Source organism: Petaurus breviceps, unplaced genomic scaffold (genome assembly GCF_028583685.1).
Source record: "Petaurus breviceps papuanus isolate PSGF00001 unplaced genomic scaffold, PetGlider_PUasm1.0 186, whole genome shotgun sequence".
NCBI classification, from domain to species: Eukaryota; Metazoa; Chordata; class Mammalia; order Diprotodontia; family Petauridae; genus Petaurus; species Petaurus breviceps.
The window spans coordinates 3,978,293-3,995,181 of NW_027185798.1; the positions used below are offsets into that span (position 1 = coordinate 3,978,293).

The window sequence follows — 16,889 nt, forward strand, 5'->3', positions numbered from 1 at the left end:
GTGTTCCAGGCATGAGGGACAACCTGAGAGAATGCCAGGAGCCCAACAGATAGTACGTCTTGTCCTTGGAACAGCCAGGGGGCCAAGGCCACTGGGTCAAAGAGTTCACATAGCAGAGGAAGGTGGAAGGAGCCTGGAAAGGTCATAGTCATATGAAGGATGCTCTGGAGAGAGAGAGCGCTTGAGTCAGGGAGACCAATGGAAGAGACTATTGCAGCTGTCTAGGCTAGAGGTGATGCGGACCTGGAACATCGCAATGGCTGTGAGGGGAGAGAACACTGGTGTAAGAGCTGTTATAGAGGCAGAAATGACAAAATTTGGCAACTGGACAGATTGTATGGGTGAGAGAGACTGAGCAGTCAGGAGTGATTCAGAGGGTACGTACCTGGCTGACTGGAAAGGTTGTGGTGCATTGGACAGAAATAGGGCAGTTCCGGCTTGTCTGTTTACTTATTTTTGGCATTACCATCAGCACCCCTCTACCTCCCTCCACAAAACTCCTCCCTTCCTTGTAACCAGACATCCCCACCCCGTGACAAGTAAATATAACCAAGCAAAGCAAACACACGCTTAATTGGTCAGGTCAAAAAAGTGTCTGTCTCATTCTGTACCTAAAGTCTGCACTTTTCTGCCAAGAGGTGGGAAGCATGATTCAGATTTCTAGAGTTTTGATTGACCACTGCATTGATCAGAGTTCCCAAGCCTTCCAAAGCTGTTTCCCTTTACAATTCACTGTATAAATTATTCTCCTGGTTCTGCTCACTTCGTACAGCTCTTCCTAGATTTCTCTAAATCCTTCACTTTTGTCAATGAGTGTTGACTTGTTGACTGCCTGACGGTGGGAGATGGAAAGCTTCATGAATGAGTTAATAGGCAGGATTACCTCAAGGACTTTATTAGTAATACTCGTGGCACCTCTCATGTCTCCCCCCTCCCCCAACTAGGTTGCACATGAAGCTTCTTTGAGGCAATCTTCAAGCAGGCACAGGCCCCAGTAAAAAGCACACGGTTTTGTCATCTTAATAACAGCCCACACTCAGGTCTAGACAGTGCATTGAGACGACAACCAACAGGTTTCAGGGAGTTCTGGGTTTCTGTTGGCTCTCTCACTGGGTCTCTCAGTTCACCCACCTGGAAGAGGCTGGCAGCTTCCAAGACCCGCTGGACATTTTGTTTGGTAATGAGAGCCTTACTTGTGTATGTATAGTCTAAGAGAATATTCATAGTTTCTGCATCCACGCCTTTGATGATGATTTTCTTCTCATATTTCTCCTTTAAGTCATTACAGAACATGGCCCTGAAAGAGAAATAGAGGCAGTCCCCAACTTATGTGTGTCCAACTTGTGTACAATCCTTTCTTCTATAACAGTCCCCTTTGAGGCCCTGGTGCGTTTCTCCCTTCTCCCCACTACAGTTCCTTGGACTGGTATAGGGAGAGCTCTGCACCAAGTCAGAGGACCTGGGTAGGGAGGCCCGTGGTCTCCCTCAAGAGCTGTCTCTGATACTTAGAATAGAATCACCGCATTGGAGCTGGAAGGTATTGTAGAGGTCATTGAATCCAGCTTCCTTTTATAGAGGAGAAAATTGAAACTCAGAGATTAAGGGACCTACCCAGAGTCACACAGCTAGTAAGTCTCTGAGTGGGTATTAGAACTCCCAGTTCAGTGGTCAGCCCACTATGACCACCCTGCCTTTCTGTTCTGGGAATATAAGGGAATCTTATAGTGACCCACCATGTAGCACCTATGGGTGGTGTTACAAGGCCTAAATGAAAAGAGAGAGAAAGGGGAGAAGAATCATAAGAGAGAGTCCACTTATTCATTTTTCTTTTCCCTTCTGTTGTATTAGGAACAAAGATAACATACTTTAAAAAAACTCTTGCATAAAACATCCAAAGAAAAGCTTAAAAAAAAAAGACTGTATTCTGAGCTCTGTAGATAAGCTTTCTCTGCTATTGAGGGCCTGGTCAGAACAACAGCTGGTGAGAATGGAAAAGGAAGCAGGGAATACATTCCTGGGGTCCATGAAAGAAATGGAGCAAATGACATTCAATGGAGAGAGAATTGTCCTCAGGGGCATACACACATATACATACATACATACATACATACATATACATATGAACATAAAATATACTGTCCTCAGGTATGTGGATATATATATATATATATTTATATATTATCAGCAGGATAAATAGTTGGTTAATTTGATTTAAAAAAAAAGAAGAAAACCAAATTACTAGTATAGAAATGAGAGAGGTGAATTCAGTACTAATAAAGATAAAACTAAAGCAATTATTAGGAGTTATTTTGCCCAATTACATGCCAATAAATCTGATAACCTAAGTGAAATGGATGAATATTTGCAAAAAAAATGCCCAGATTAACAGAAGAGGAAATAGAATGTTTAAATAATGCTGTTTTTGAAAATGAAATTGAATAAATCAGAAATGATCTCCCTAAGAAAAAATCCCCAGGACCAGCTGGATTCACAAGTGAGTTCTACCGAACATTTAAAGAACAATTACTTTTAAAAATATTTGCAAAAATAGACAAAGAAGGAGTTGTATCAAATTCTTTATATGACACAAATATGGTGCTGCTATCTCAAAAAGGAAGAGCAAAAACAGAGAAAGAATACTAGACACCAATTTCCCTAATGAATTTTGATGCAAAAAAAATTTTAAATAAGATACTAGTAAGGAGATTACAGCAATATATCACAGAGATGATACATTATGTCCAGGTGGGATTTATACCAGAAATGCAGGGCTGGTTCAACATTAGGAAAACTATCAGCATAATTGAACAGATCAGTATTAAAACCAACAAAAATCACGATTATCTCAATAGATGCAGAAAAAGTCTTTGATAAAATACAACATGAATTCCTATTAAAAAATTCTAGAAAGAGTGAATAGAGCACCAGCCCTGGAGTCAGGAGGACCTGAGTTCAAATCCAGCCTCAGACACTTAACACAAAAGCTAGCCGTGTGACCTTGGGCAAGTCACTTAACCCCAATTGCCCTCCAATAAAAAAGCAAAAAAAAAAAAACAAAAATTCTAGAAAGAATAGGAATAAATAGAGCTTTCCTTGAAATAATAAGTAGTATTTGTCTAAAATCATCAGCAAGCATTATTTGTAATGGGAAAAAACTAAAACCCTTCCCAATAAGATCAAGCATTCTTGTTACTTGTATCTCCAAAGCCTAATCACTGGAGAGCCTGGCATACAGCAGGCGCTTAGTAAATGCTTGTTGATTTTTTTTTATTGATCTCTTATTTATGTAGCACTTTAATTCAATGAGCATTTAATAGATACCTACTAAACATCAGGCATGGACTAGGCTCTGGGAGGGCAACTCAAAAATCAAACAGTCCTTGGCATTGAAGAGTTTCAACTGGGGAGGCAGGGAGAAGTCAAGGAACATTATGTACACAGGTAAGTAAATATGCACACACACATGCATGTGTGTCTATGTATATATACACGGTGTCCCAAAAGTCTTAGTGCAGCTTTAAGTCTGAATAACTTCAGAAGTATGAATAATACAAACTTAAAAAATTGGTATCTGAAAGTTTAATTATTTAAAACTTTAAAATATTTATATTTATTAAAATTCAAAATAATCACTGTATGGGAAAAGAAGTCAGACTGAGTCAGGTATAGAGAGAGGATGTTAGAAGTGATTGTACATTGTATCATATTGTATACAAGTAAGAACCTTGAAGGACTGATTTACAAGGTGTCAAAAGACAGAAATTTCAGACTTCATTGATAACAAAAAAAGAGTGACCAAGAGAACATCGATAGCTTGTGATCTATATGTCTACACTCCCTCATCTATACAAAACCTTTATGAGGGTTTTCTATATATGAACTGAGGGCAGCCTCCATGAGGATCTTGGGAGGGAACTTGCATATAGGCTTTCTCTAATAAATTTTTTTTGGGGGGGGAAGGCAATCGGGGTTAAGTGACTTGCCCAAAGTCACACAGCTAGTTCGAGTCTGAGGCTAGATTTGGACTCAGGTCCTCCTGACTCCAGGGATGAATCATCACCTCACAGGCTCTTTTCCAGCAAAGTTACTAGTTGTGTGACCCTGGACAAGTCACTTACCCCTATTTGCCTCAGTTTCCTCATCTGTCAAATGAGCCGGAGAAGGAAATGGCAAACCACTCTAGTATCTGCCACGGAAACTGCAAATGGGGTCATGAAATTTACCAGGAGCATTCCAAATTCCTTGGAGGATCTAACAACAGAAATAACACTGTCCACAACTGTGTGGACTAGGAAATGGCTGCCTGCCAAAGCTCTTCACCACTGTAATGGAGGAGCCCCAGAGCAGGGATTCTGTGTGTGGGAGCTGTGAGGTCCTCCAAGCGCTCCCATGTTTAGATAACACCGTGCAGATTGCATCAAGCCTCAAGACATTTCAGAGACTCCTGGAAGAGATTTGCAGTCACTCAATTGAGTTTGGCCTGATCATCCACACAGGAAAGACCAAATGGATGAAGAATATCTATTGTGTAAATGTCAATATGCAATAAATAGCCTCTAAAACCTAACCAACCATCCACACTGGCACAGTTAACAGAGCGCTGGACATAGAGTTGGGAACACAAGTCCAAATCCTGCCTAGATATTTACTAGCTGTTGGACCCTGGTCAAGTCGCATAACCTCTGTCTTCCTCAGTTTCCTCATCTAAAAATTAGCACTTACCGCCGCCCCCCCAAGGTTGTTGTGAGGATCGAATGAAATAATTATCATAAAACTCTTTGCAAACCTTCAAGCATTGTAGAAATACTAGGTAGCTCTTTGGGGCACCTCTCTGGGGCAGACAATACAGACAATGACCTGGGGGCCCAGAGGAGAAAAGGAAGAATACTGGGGGTGGGCATCACCTCCAGAAATGGCAAAGCTCTTTTGTGGCCCCCATGACAGCAAAGGCCCATCTTTCCAGTGCTCTGTGACCGAGAAAGCTGGACCTCCATTGCCCCTGAAGAATTAAAGAGAGAATCACACACAAGGTAATGGAAAGGTGTAAGGTGGGGGGGAGCAGGCCGCAGCATGCAGCCAATGGGGAAGCTGAAGAGACCCCCGAGGGGTCAGAGGACCACCCGGCACCTGGCAAGAGGGAGCAATGACAGGTGGGTAGACAGATTGCTTCACTGGTACCTCCATGGTTCTGGGAGAAAGCATGGAAGGCCTTCAGCGCATTGGAGGGCACCCACTGTGGAAAACTGTGGGAGGACATGGACAAGAGTCACATGAGGTGAACAGGTTGGAAGGGGTCGCAATCTGCGTTGTTGGAGGGAATTTCTAAATCAGTGAGATTATAGCTTCTTTGGAGTATACATACATCTACATATAATACATATATTGTATTATGTATGCATGTATGCACATACTGCCAGCTTTTGTTGGTGTGGGGTGATCCCAGTAAGGGACTCCCAATGACAATACACATCTGCCTTTTCTCTGGGACTGGTCAATCTTGGAGACTTACCTGGTTCCCTGGTGGAGCAGGACAGAGCCTACGCCAATAACTCAAAGCTTGTGTGGGACGTTGGGAGCCTGGACGAACTTCCTCTCCCAAGAGCTGCCAGACTTACCAGGTTGGACCCACTGAAGCACAGGTATGCCTTCTTCCCCACTCCTGACCCCACCCAGAATTCTACTTTTTATACTGGCACTCACGAAGTCTCCCATGACAGCAAACACTGGTGACAGAAGACCCTGGGATTCTACACCAAAGATGGTGTCTCTACTATCTCTTTCAAACTATTTTAAAAATTTTACCGGATTAAAAAGTCAGTCTTTTCTCTGCCCAGTCCTCCTCCTTCCCCCTACCTCCATAATGGAGACCAAAAATTCTATAATCAGTTATTTACCCATCTATAAAATGTTTCTGTTTCATGGGCTCATCCATTTAGAGCTGGAGGGGAACTTGAGGCTCATGTATTTTACCTCCTCTCTTTACAGATGAGGAAACTGAGACCCAGCAAGGTTTGGGGAACTTGCCAAAAGTCACACTGGTGGTGAGTAACAGAGGTGGTTTTGAACCCTGACCTCCTTCATCCCCACCACGATGAATCCTTGTAATGACCCACTCACAAGATCAGTCAGACTGGCCGCTCACCCCCGTAAGGGTGCTGCAGCTGCCTGGTCTGGCAGGTGATGTCCTGTCTTCTGTATCTCAGGCCCCTCCTCACCTCTGCTTCCTGGCATCCTTTAAGCCTCAGCTCAGGTCCCACCTTCCGCCAGAAGTCTGTCCTGGCACCCTCTCTTACCCTCCTCCCACTGCTAGAGATTATCTCCCGCTTACCCCTCGTGCATTTTATATGAACATAGATATTGGCATGCTGTCTTCCCCTCCCCCATCTTAGAGTGGAAGCTCCTTGAGGGCAGGGCCCCAGTTCTTTCCTTTCTTTGTGTCCTCAGCCCGTGATATGTACCTGGCACTTAGACGATGTTTAGTAAATGCTTCTTGGCTGGCTAAGACACAATGGAAACGTGCCACCAAAATAAAAAAAATCGGCCCCACCCAGCAGCCCATGAAGGTTCCCTGCCAGGCCACTCAGAGAGCTAGCAAGATGTTTTCATTCCATTGTGTGCCTGGCGTTTAGTCTTCATGTTCTCACAGACATTAATTGTTTGTTAAAGATGTGTCTGTCTTGACTGCTGGGGTTTTTTCCATTGTTTGTTTTAGTTTTGATTTGGGTAACGTGAGGTGTCCCACAGGACATGAGCTAATCGTGGTAGAGAGGGTTCTCTTCTCACCAAACCCTCCTCAGCTCACATATGCACCAGGGAGCCATGGGCACTGCTACAGGCACTTCTGTGGGCACCTCCCTGGATACCACCATGGGCACCTCCATGAGCATTGCTGTGGGCACCTCCAAGGGCACTGCTGTGGGCACCTCCTTGGGCACCTCTTAGCTTTTTCTGTCTTTCTTATCTCTGCACCTCACTCATGCTCCCTTCTCTTCTGGCTCCATCCCTGATTCCTTGAGTTCAGCCAGTGATGACCAGAAGCAGGTCTTGTTTAGTTCTTGCTGCAGGTTTGCTGTTGTTTAGTTGGTTTTTAGTCATGTCTGACTCTCTATGACCCCATCAGGGATTTTCTCAGCAAAGATACTGGAGGGATTTGCCATTTCCTTCTTCTCATTTGACAGATGAGGAAACTGAGGCAAACAGGGTGAAGTGACTTGCCCAGAGTCACACAGATAATAAGTATCTGAGGCCAGATTTGAACTCATGGCTCCAGGTCCAGTGCTTGACCCAGCTGCCAGAAAGGACCTTAGAAGAGGGCATTTTACCAATGAAGAAATTGTGTCCCAGGAAGATGGGATGCCCTGGGCTATATGGGCTGTAAGTGACAGAGGCAGGATTGGAATTCAGATCCCTCATCTTGGCCCCTCTGTGGAGGCCTGGGCTACAATGGAGCATCAGGCAGTTGATTCTACTCTATAACTCCCTGTTTTCACATCACAGCCAGAAGCATTTGCTCTTAATTCAGTTTTTAAGCATCTCTTAGCGCTTTTGCACAGATCTGGAAATACAGGATACTACTGTGTGACCTTGAGCAAGTCACTTCTTGGCCTCAGTCTGTAAAATGGGGCTGGGGAGGTTAACCTCAGCAGTCTCTAAGGTCCCCCCCAGCTCCAAATCCTGGGATCCTGTGCATGTCACATACCAAACCCCCTTCCCTGCAGGGTTCTCTGCATTTCCCAGACAGTGACTCCCTCATCCTCACAAGACACTTAAGAAACCAAAGGTACTTATTAGGATCCACATTTTACAGCTGCAAAACAGGCCAAGACCAAGTAAATTGCCCAATAATCACACAGTGAGTCAGTGGGAAAGTTTGAAGCGGAGCCTTGGCCACAAGACTGTCTGCCCCACAGCTGTGAAAACACCCAGGGGTCTCCATCTCAGCACTAAGGAAATCAAGCCCCAAAGTTACAACAGAAAAAAAATCAGGACCCTCCAGCCTGCCTATCCGCCCTCCCAGGGTGCCTGACCTCTCCTGGAGAGGGAGGCCTGTAGCTGGCTAGGTGTCTGCGGGTGTGGAAAGGGGCCAGAGCTGGTGAGCCTGGGGGAGTCTGACCCAGAATCTGCATGCCCAGGACCCTCTGGAGTGAGCAGGGAGGAGGCTGGGAGAAGGACCCTCCTGCCAGGCTGAGCCTGCCGGAAGCCAACCAAGGCAGCCCTTTCCATTTCTGCACAGCTCTCGTCGTTGAGACAGGTTTTTCCCTTAAATCAAACCTGACTTTTCCCCTTTGAAATTTATACTCATTGCTCCTTCCTGCTTCCCTCACTGCTCCCCCCCCCAAGCAGAACAAAGCTAATCCTTCTTTCAGCTGCCAAACTAGAACATTTCCTGAATATTCCCAGGGGGTTGTCTTTGGCTCCAGAGAGATGCTGCTGCATTGGGGAGAAAAGGTTCAGAATCACTCATGAGGTGTGGAGAGCATAGCAGGCCTGGTTACTATTTATAGTGTCAGAAGATACTGTTGGGGCACTAATGAAGGTAAACATCCATCAGTCAATCAACAGACAAAGGGACTACTATGTCCCACGCCCAGTGCTGAAGATAAAATGGCAAAATTGAAGGAATGAATAAATCATTTATGAAGCCCTTCTATGTGCAAAACTGAAACAATTTCTACTCTCCAACATTGAGATTCCAAGGAGGTGAGGAGCAAATAGGTATGCAGAGTAAACACAAGAAAGTTAGGAAGCAAAGAACCTGGCAGTTGGAGTGGGAGTAGAAAGGCTCCCCGTAGAAGGTGCTGCCTGGGCAGTGTGTCAAGGAAGATGGGGTTTCTAGGAGGCAAAGGAGAAGAGGGAGTGGATTCCAGGCATGAGGAAGGACCAGAGCAAAGCCATGGAGACCGAACATGGAATGTCACATATGAGGAACAGAGAGAAAGTTGGTTTGGTTAGGCCTTTAATCCTAACTTGGTATGAATAGGCTAAATAAGGACACCTCTCTGTGGTCAGTCAGGAGGGCATCTGTGCTCGCGGACAGAATTTTTGTTGGTGACGGTTTTTGTTTTTTGTTTTTCTTCTTTCTGTCCTGTGAGGCCTGGACCATGACCAGGATTCCTTCACAGAATCATAAAAACCAATCTCCAAGTTATCAGGGATCTCAGAAACCATCAAGTCCGACACAAACCTGAAGAAGAATCTACTCTACAATGTCCCCAAAAGAGCCAACCAGTCTTTGCTTTAAGGTCTTCCTTCAGTGAGGGCGAGGCCACTGGGACCAAATGCAGGTCATTGTACACTTGGATACCTCTGATTGTGAAGCCATCTATTTCCACCCGTTGCTCCTGGTTCTGCCTCCTGAAGCCAGGTACTGCCAAGCCTCACCCTTCTCTACAGGACTGCCCTTCAGATACTTGAAGCCAGTAATCTCGTCTTCCCTTCTCCACCAGGTTTTTCCTAAAATCTCCAGTTTCATCATTCCTGGTACTCAAACCCATAGCATAAACCTGAGACCTTTCAGTGGCCTGGTTGCCTCCCTTTGAACACTCTCCAGAATTGGCACTGGCCAACATGGCAGAAACCAGTGGGATTAGCACCTTGCTAGTCCCAGACCCTACATCTCCCTTAAAGTAGTCTAAGATGGGAGGTTGGGGGCTGCCATGGCACACTTTGATTCCTTATAAGCTTGTAATTCACTGAGACACGCCCCCCATATCATTTCCAGACATCACCCAGCTCCCTGAAGAGAGGGGCTGTTTTATTTCTGTCTTTGTATCACTGGGCCCAGCACAGTGTCCAGCAAATAGTAGGCACTTAATAAATGCTTATTGATTGTTATTTCTTCTTCCTAAAGAAATTCCTGTTTATGAATAAATTGGATTTATGCTGGGAATATAGAATTGGTTCAAGATAAGGAAAATTAAAAACATGAGACCATATTAATAAGTAACAAAACATATGCTTTTATCAATAGATTGTGATTATGCTTTTGACAGAATTCAACAACATTTTATGATTTTAAAAAATTAGAAAATGTAATACTTGGGCTTTTCCTTATTTTGGTATGTACTATCTATCTTAATCAAAAAAAACAAACAAACATTATATACAATGGAGAAAGGTTAGCAATCTTTCCAGTAACATAAAGGATAAAGAAATGATGCTTATTGTCACCTGTACTGCTTAACATAATGCTAGATATGCTAGCTATTAGAATAAAAATAGAAAAATAAATAGAAGGAATAAATATAGGCAAAGAGGAAACAAGACTATAATTTCTTGCAGATGATATGAAGGTCTACCTGGAGAATTCTAAAAAGTCAACTAAAAATGATTTGAGACAATGAACTCATAAAAGTTGCAGGCTATAAAATAAAATAACATAAATCAGCAAAAAAAAAAACCAAATTCCTGTATTTATATTGTATTTTGTATATATTTATATACCTATAGGCTGCTTGTCCTGGTATCAATCCTGTAATTATATTGTATTTTGTACATTTTTCTGTACCTAGAGGTTATTTGTCCTGATGCCAGTCGATCAATAAACAAGTATTTTTATGCAACTATTATGGGCCAGGCACTCTGCTGGATGCTGCAGATTCAGAGGCAAAAATGAAACAGTCCCTGCCCTCAGGCAGCTTCCATTTTATCTCCTGATAGAATTATGCTCCTTAAGAGTAGGAATTGTTTCATTCTTTGTATCTGCTTAATAGATGTTCATTGGTTGATTGAAAGGAATAAATTCACATAACTAGGTCTAAGGAGACCCAGAAGTAGATCTATGTCAACACTGGTCAGCTTGGAATGTCAAAGGCAGCAGTCTGTATCCGTCCCAAAGGCAGACTCATTGCTTTCCTCCTTCAGGGCCTCATTTGGGCCCATCCTGACCAGTTTCAGAGCCAGACACACCCCTTTTCCAGGAGCACTAGTCCCTACGGACATGGGGCTCAGCCACTGGGCAAGTGAACCCTTGAAATCCCAAATGGGTCTGGAATCCTCCCTGGACAAGTTTAGCTTCTGTTGTTCAGTTCTCAGTGACTACAACAGGCAAATAAATGGGAAAAAAGACCTATTTTGTTGTACTTCTCCCGACCTCAGAAGTTCAGAGCTCTCTGGTCACAATTTATAAGACACAGGCACTGGGGCAGAAGGGCCATTCCTGATCTTTCTGGGCCAGGTAGCTCCCAGAGCAAACTAGCCCTCAGTTCCCCTAAGATTCTGAGAGCTGGGCAGAGATACCGACCAAGGCTAGAACCCAAACATCACATCCCTCTGGGCCTATGCCCATCAATGGCTAGGACAATACCTTCTGCAAGTCCAAGGGTAAGATGCCTAAGGAGCTGGTGAGAAGAGAAGAAGAGGAGGAAAATCCCTGCATGACTAATCAGGAATTAGAGGGAGTTTGTGCACACAGGCTCTCACGCACACACACGCACCCACATATATACATACACACACATGCACATGTGCACACTCATGCACACACATACATGCACATGCACACACACACAAAATCCTGGTGTAGAGGACAGAAAGCTAACCTTTAAGGCAAACTACCTAACTCTCAGTGACCCCCAGCAACACTCTAACATACCCTGCCAGTGGAAGAACACAAGCCAATCTATGCTGGGAGAGGAAATTTCTTCACTGAAAGTCCCTTACATGAATGAAATCAAAGGTTTATTCTTTAAAAAAAAGAAAAAAAATCTGCTTTACATAAATCCTATTCCATTGCTTGATGTGACCTGAAGATGATCCTGGGTTCTTAGGAGTTGTACCAAATTGTGGCACAAGCTCTGACAGGTTCTACTAAACTAGAAAGGCTTTGGTCATGGGACCAGCACTGACCCATGCCTGATGTCCAAAGAATAGCTAGGTAAGTAGAATGAAGGTCATCATCGGGAGGTGGGTCACCCAGGGATGAACCGTATCCATTTAATGGACAAAATTACAAAACAGCCTTCATTCCTCTACAATGCCTTTGTGCTCCCATAGTTACAGTTGAGGAAGCATAAGAAAATGGGCTAGAACAGGGGTTCCTACCTTCATTTGTACTACGGTTCCCTTTTGGAGTCTGGTGAAGCCTAGGAAACTTTTCTCACAATTGTGTCTCTAAAATAAAACATGGAGAATTACAGTGGAAACCAAATCTAATGAAGTGAAGTTTAAATTTTTTTTTAATAAATTCATGGGCCCTTTGAAATCTATCCACAGAGCACTGGACTCTAGCTTGCAAACCCCCAGCTCAGAGTTTGCTAAAAGTCAACCAGTTCATAGACCATCTAGGAATTTAAAATCTTGACACTCTGGAAGCCGTAACCAACAAGGTCACAGACTTTTGGAGGAACTGAAGCCCATAGACACTGACAAACTTTGGTTATGATGAAATTAGAAGACAAAAGAACTCCAGCTCAGTGGAGGGATGGTTGACCCGACTCTACCGCAGATTTGTTTTTATCATGTACCGATGTACATGCATCTTCACGAAGCATCATATTATGGGCCATGAGGGCCTGCTACTTTGAAGAGCTTCTAACGAGTGTAGGCAAAGACGCCACAGGGAGGACAGTTTGGGGCTCTGAGTCTGAACCAACATCCACTGCAGAAAGTTAAGATATGGAGAAATTCTATGAAAAACTCAACAAGATCCTCTATACCCAGTCAACCCAGACCTTGACATTCAATACCTTCAATCTGAGAGCAAGCACAGCATACAAGAGTGGGAATGAGACTGGAAAATGTGCTTTGGGGTCAAAAAATGAAAGAGGCCAGAGGCAGGTACACTCTGGAGGATACTCATGAATACTTTCTTCACTCAAGATTCAGAATTTGCTAAGCTATAGACAAGAGAAATGGGGGAATAATCTCAGAGGGATGGTACTAAGTTTAAGAAGGACTGGGAAAGGCAACTTGCAGAAGGTGGGATTTTGGAACCAACTGTTAATGATCAGTCTTATCATCAAAAGTCCAAGTAAACACCAAATTTCAAAAATGAGGAAATGGTGTGAACAATTATAACGGTTCCAACCCAAAATCTTTAAACACTCAGAAAAAAATGGTAAATGGACAAAAGACATTGATTTCATCACTGTATCTTAAGGGAATTTAGTCTGCGATATAGAAAAATATGGAAGATTCTAAGCCCTATCAACTCACAAAACAGTGAAAAGCTGTTGAGAAAAAACCCACCTGATAAAAGCTTGGCTAAGCCAGATAAGAGGCGGAGACTCAGTCCTTCATTTTACAAGTGAGACTGTGACCCAGAAAGGTCGTCTGGCTTGCCCAAGGTCACAGAGAGCCAAGATTTGACCACCTTCCTTTTTCTTCAAATTCAGGGCTCTCCCAATGCTTCCTGTCAACCCAAGAGTGTTTGTGGATGAAAAAGAGAGGATGACTATCAGACAGGAAATGGAACAATTCTTCCAGCGATAAATAGCGTGCAACATTGTTGTGAATATGTAAGACTTGGAAAAAGGAAGTGGGCTAGCTGGGCAAAAAGACAGAAAGACAATACAGAAGCAGCGGGAGGCTACACGGCCACGTCTGATATTTTAAGGAACTCAAGGGAAGAATCACACAAAATGAGTATGGAAGGATTGAAATTTGTGGCATTGGAGGGATTGCTCATGGACTGAAATGAGAGAGTCATCAAAGTATATCAGAGTGTGCACTGTGCATGTATATTCTAACCCCTTTACTTTACAGATGAGGAAACTCAGGTTCAGGGAAGTCAAGGGAAGATCTGGAAGTGACCTCAGAGGTCATCTAGCCCAACCCCCTCATTTACAGATGGGGAAACTGAGGCCGATGGTGCAAAGTGACTTGCCCACGGTCACACAGGCATTAAGTGTCAAAGGAACCGAGATCCTCTGGTCCCAAGGCTAGTATTCTCTTTTCATAGCTTTTACTATGCTTTCTCTTTCCTGTAGGGATGATGAATTCAAAATGTAGACCCAGCCCAGTGGTCTGCTTGTCTTAGGGACCTGCGATAACTAATATTCCCTACTCTGTTCATGGATGTCAAAGTAGCCACGAAAAATGAATTAAGAAAGAGAAGGTGTTTCATATCATTCATGAGGCAAATGTTATTCAGTGCCTGCTAGGAAAGGAGCCTGCTCTGTGGGGTATTTAAAGTCATTTGCTACAATCGTTTGATGGGAAGATGTGTATGAACCAACATAGAGGGAAGGGGGCAGAACCAGGAGGTCGGCATACAACCTGGCTAGGGTGATGTAAACGAAGACAGCCTCTGAATAACTGTCATGATCAGTCCTGGTCTCGGAGGACAGATGATGGATGCTCTCCCAGGAGCGAGGTGGGGGAGTGGGGAAGCAGAACTTCAAACACCAGGCCTGTATTTGTTGGCTTGGTTTAAATGCCTTTACTTGTTATAAGGAAGGGTTCAGTGGAGGGAGGAGGGGATGAGACATTAGAAAATAGCTGTGGCATAAACACAAACTAGCCATCAGATGTAGGTAAGCAAGGCCAATAGATAAGACAAATAATTCAATGTGGCTTAAAGATTCAGCAACCTCCTTTTTTCTGGTCCTTGAAACTACCCCTTCTCCCTCTGCTCCCCACAATCCCCCCAAGCCCCTTAAATATAAATCTATATTTGTAAGACACAACAAAGACCATCTAGTTCAACAAAGTCATTTTACAGATGAGGCCACTCAGACCAGGATCTGAACCCAGGTTCAGTGAATCCAGAGTCAGCTGGAGCACCCTCACAATTCATGCTATAACTCAGAAAAAAGAAGGGACTCCTGTCATACATCCTGTCTCTCTAACATACTTTTACAAAGAACAAAGATAACAATGGTGCCAAATTAAAAACAAACCCAACTGAACTCCGGAGACCCAAGAGTCTCAATCCGTTTAGGCTTCCTCTACAACTACACTTGGCTTTGGCTTCCATCGAAATGTGTGCCCAAAATGGTGATTCGTCTGCAAAAAGCCTTCAGGTTCACCACCCCTGGACCCCTCCCTTAGCATCTCCCGTCAGGTGATTTTCAAACCATGGTTATAGCATCCTATCAATTAGTTTCAAATCTAGCACCAGCAGAAATTCTTGTTCAAACAAATGCTAGATTCAACTCCCATTCTGGGTATCGTACCTGAAATAATTGCTGGCCGCAGCAAGCACCGCCCGATGGCAGGAGAATTCCTGAATGTCCACGCACAAGATGACATCAGTCAGGGAGTTTTCCAACCGGAGGTTTTCCAGGCCATTCTGCAGAATTCTCGAGAGCTCTGCGTCATCAAATTTCACTTTTTCGCCATTCAAGATTTCCACCAGATCTCCTCTTTTCCTGGAATGGCCCTCGTCCAGAGAAGTAAGGGGTCCTTCTAGGCTTTTTTCCACAGTGTCTCCCATGTTTCAGGGGGCACCGTGTCATCCCGTCGACACTTGAGTCTGAAAGAGCTCTGATGTTTCACCGAGGTCACACTGTAGGGGCTAAGCAGATTTCCTGTCCAAGGCCCTCCACTTATCAACGGCTGTCACACACAGACACATAACAGGAAACCTTGCACTTTCTCATCCTGTTGCTACAAATGAGGGCAACTTCTTTTTTTTCTTCTTTCTTTGAAATACCACTGCGTTTAGAAACGATTTCAGACAGACATCCGAAGGGAGAAGCTGGGATGTAAGGGGGAGGTTCAGATCACAGAATGCACATATCGTCACAAATTTAGAGCTAGAAGACGCCATCGAGTCCATCCTCCACATTTTACAGCTGAGGAAACTTGTAAGTGCCTTCCTTGCCTGGGCTTACACAAATGGGAATTATCTGACACAGGCTCAGAAACCACATCTCCCTGACCTGGGGCAGCTAGTTCAGAGTTCAGAGCCTGAAGTCAGGAAGATCGGAGTTCAAATCTGCCCTCAGACACTTACTAGCTGTGTGACCCTGAGCAAGTCACTTAATCCTGCTTGCCTCAGTTTCCTCAACTGTCAATGAGCTGGAGAAGGAAATGGCAAACCCCTCCGGTATCCTTGCCAAGAAAACTCCAAATGGCGTCATTGAGAGCTGGGCATGATTGAAACAATTGAATAACAACTTTCTGATTCCAGCTCTCTGTCTTTGTGTCCATTATGCTGGGAACTCCGAGAGGGCAGGGACTGTCCTTTGCTTTCCTTTGTGTCCCCAGGGCTTAGCACATAGTAGGTATGTAATGAATGCTTATCAACTGACTGATTCAAGCGGTTTTCTACCTTAATATGATGATCAGCTACCAAGTGTAATGGAACTCTTTGGTCCTGGCTGATGGATGTATTTTTAATATCTGTAGATGGGTCCCTGCCCTGACTGGGATAATTCTGGGAGTCATCAAAAGAGGGTGCAAAGTCAGAAAGAACCATAGAGCCCAATGCTTTCATTTTACAGATGAGGAAACTGAGGCTCAAAGAGGTTAAGGCACTTGCCCAAGGTCACATGAACAGTGAGAAGAGTTCACACCAAGGTTCTCTGGCATGGAATCCAGCCCATTTTCCTCTGTATGAGTCTCTGATCCCATGCCCACTCCACACTCCCAGTTGAACAAGCTGGAAATGCCTGAACTGCCCTGAAACATGGACCCAGAAGTCACAGACCATCTTTGACTCCCCCTCCCTCTTGAGACCTAATGACTATTGTGCCCTTGGCATCCACCATGTCTTCCCTCATTCACCATCTAAGCCACTGCAGCATTTTTTTCTACAGTGAGAAATGCACTACCCAACTGAAAAACAAAAAAGAAAGACTGGGCTGAAGCTTCCCAGCTGAGAAGGAGACCTAAGCATAGTTTTCCTGGGTTGGAGTCTGCTGCAAATATGGATGGCCAGCATGATGGGTTCAGTCCCCATAGGAGGCACTAGCTTCATGAGAAGAACAAATTTTATTCTCATA

The 16,889-nt window shown here is 44.0% G+C and overlaps 1 protein-coding gene across 1 annotated transcript in view; it reads right to left on the bottom strand.

Moving 5' to 3' along the window:
* Nucleotides 1–15,629, bottom strand: part of KLHL6 (kelch like family member 6) — a 34,478-nt gene extending 18,849 nt beyond the window's left edge. Inside the window, exons 1-2 of the mRNA XM_069089410.1 lie at nucleotides 15,117–15,629; nucleotides 1,132–1,297 (exon numbers count right to left, since the gene is read on the bottom strand). Coding sequence (XP_068945511.1) covers nucleotides 1,132–1,297; nucleotides 15,117–15,376 — 426 coding nt within the window. The 5' untranslated portion in view covers nucleotides 15,377–15,629. The remainder of the gene's footprint in view (nucleotides 1–1,131; nucleotides 1,298–15,116) is intronic.
* Between the last annotated feature and the right edge of the window lie 1,260 nt (nucleotides 15,630–16,889).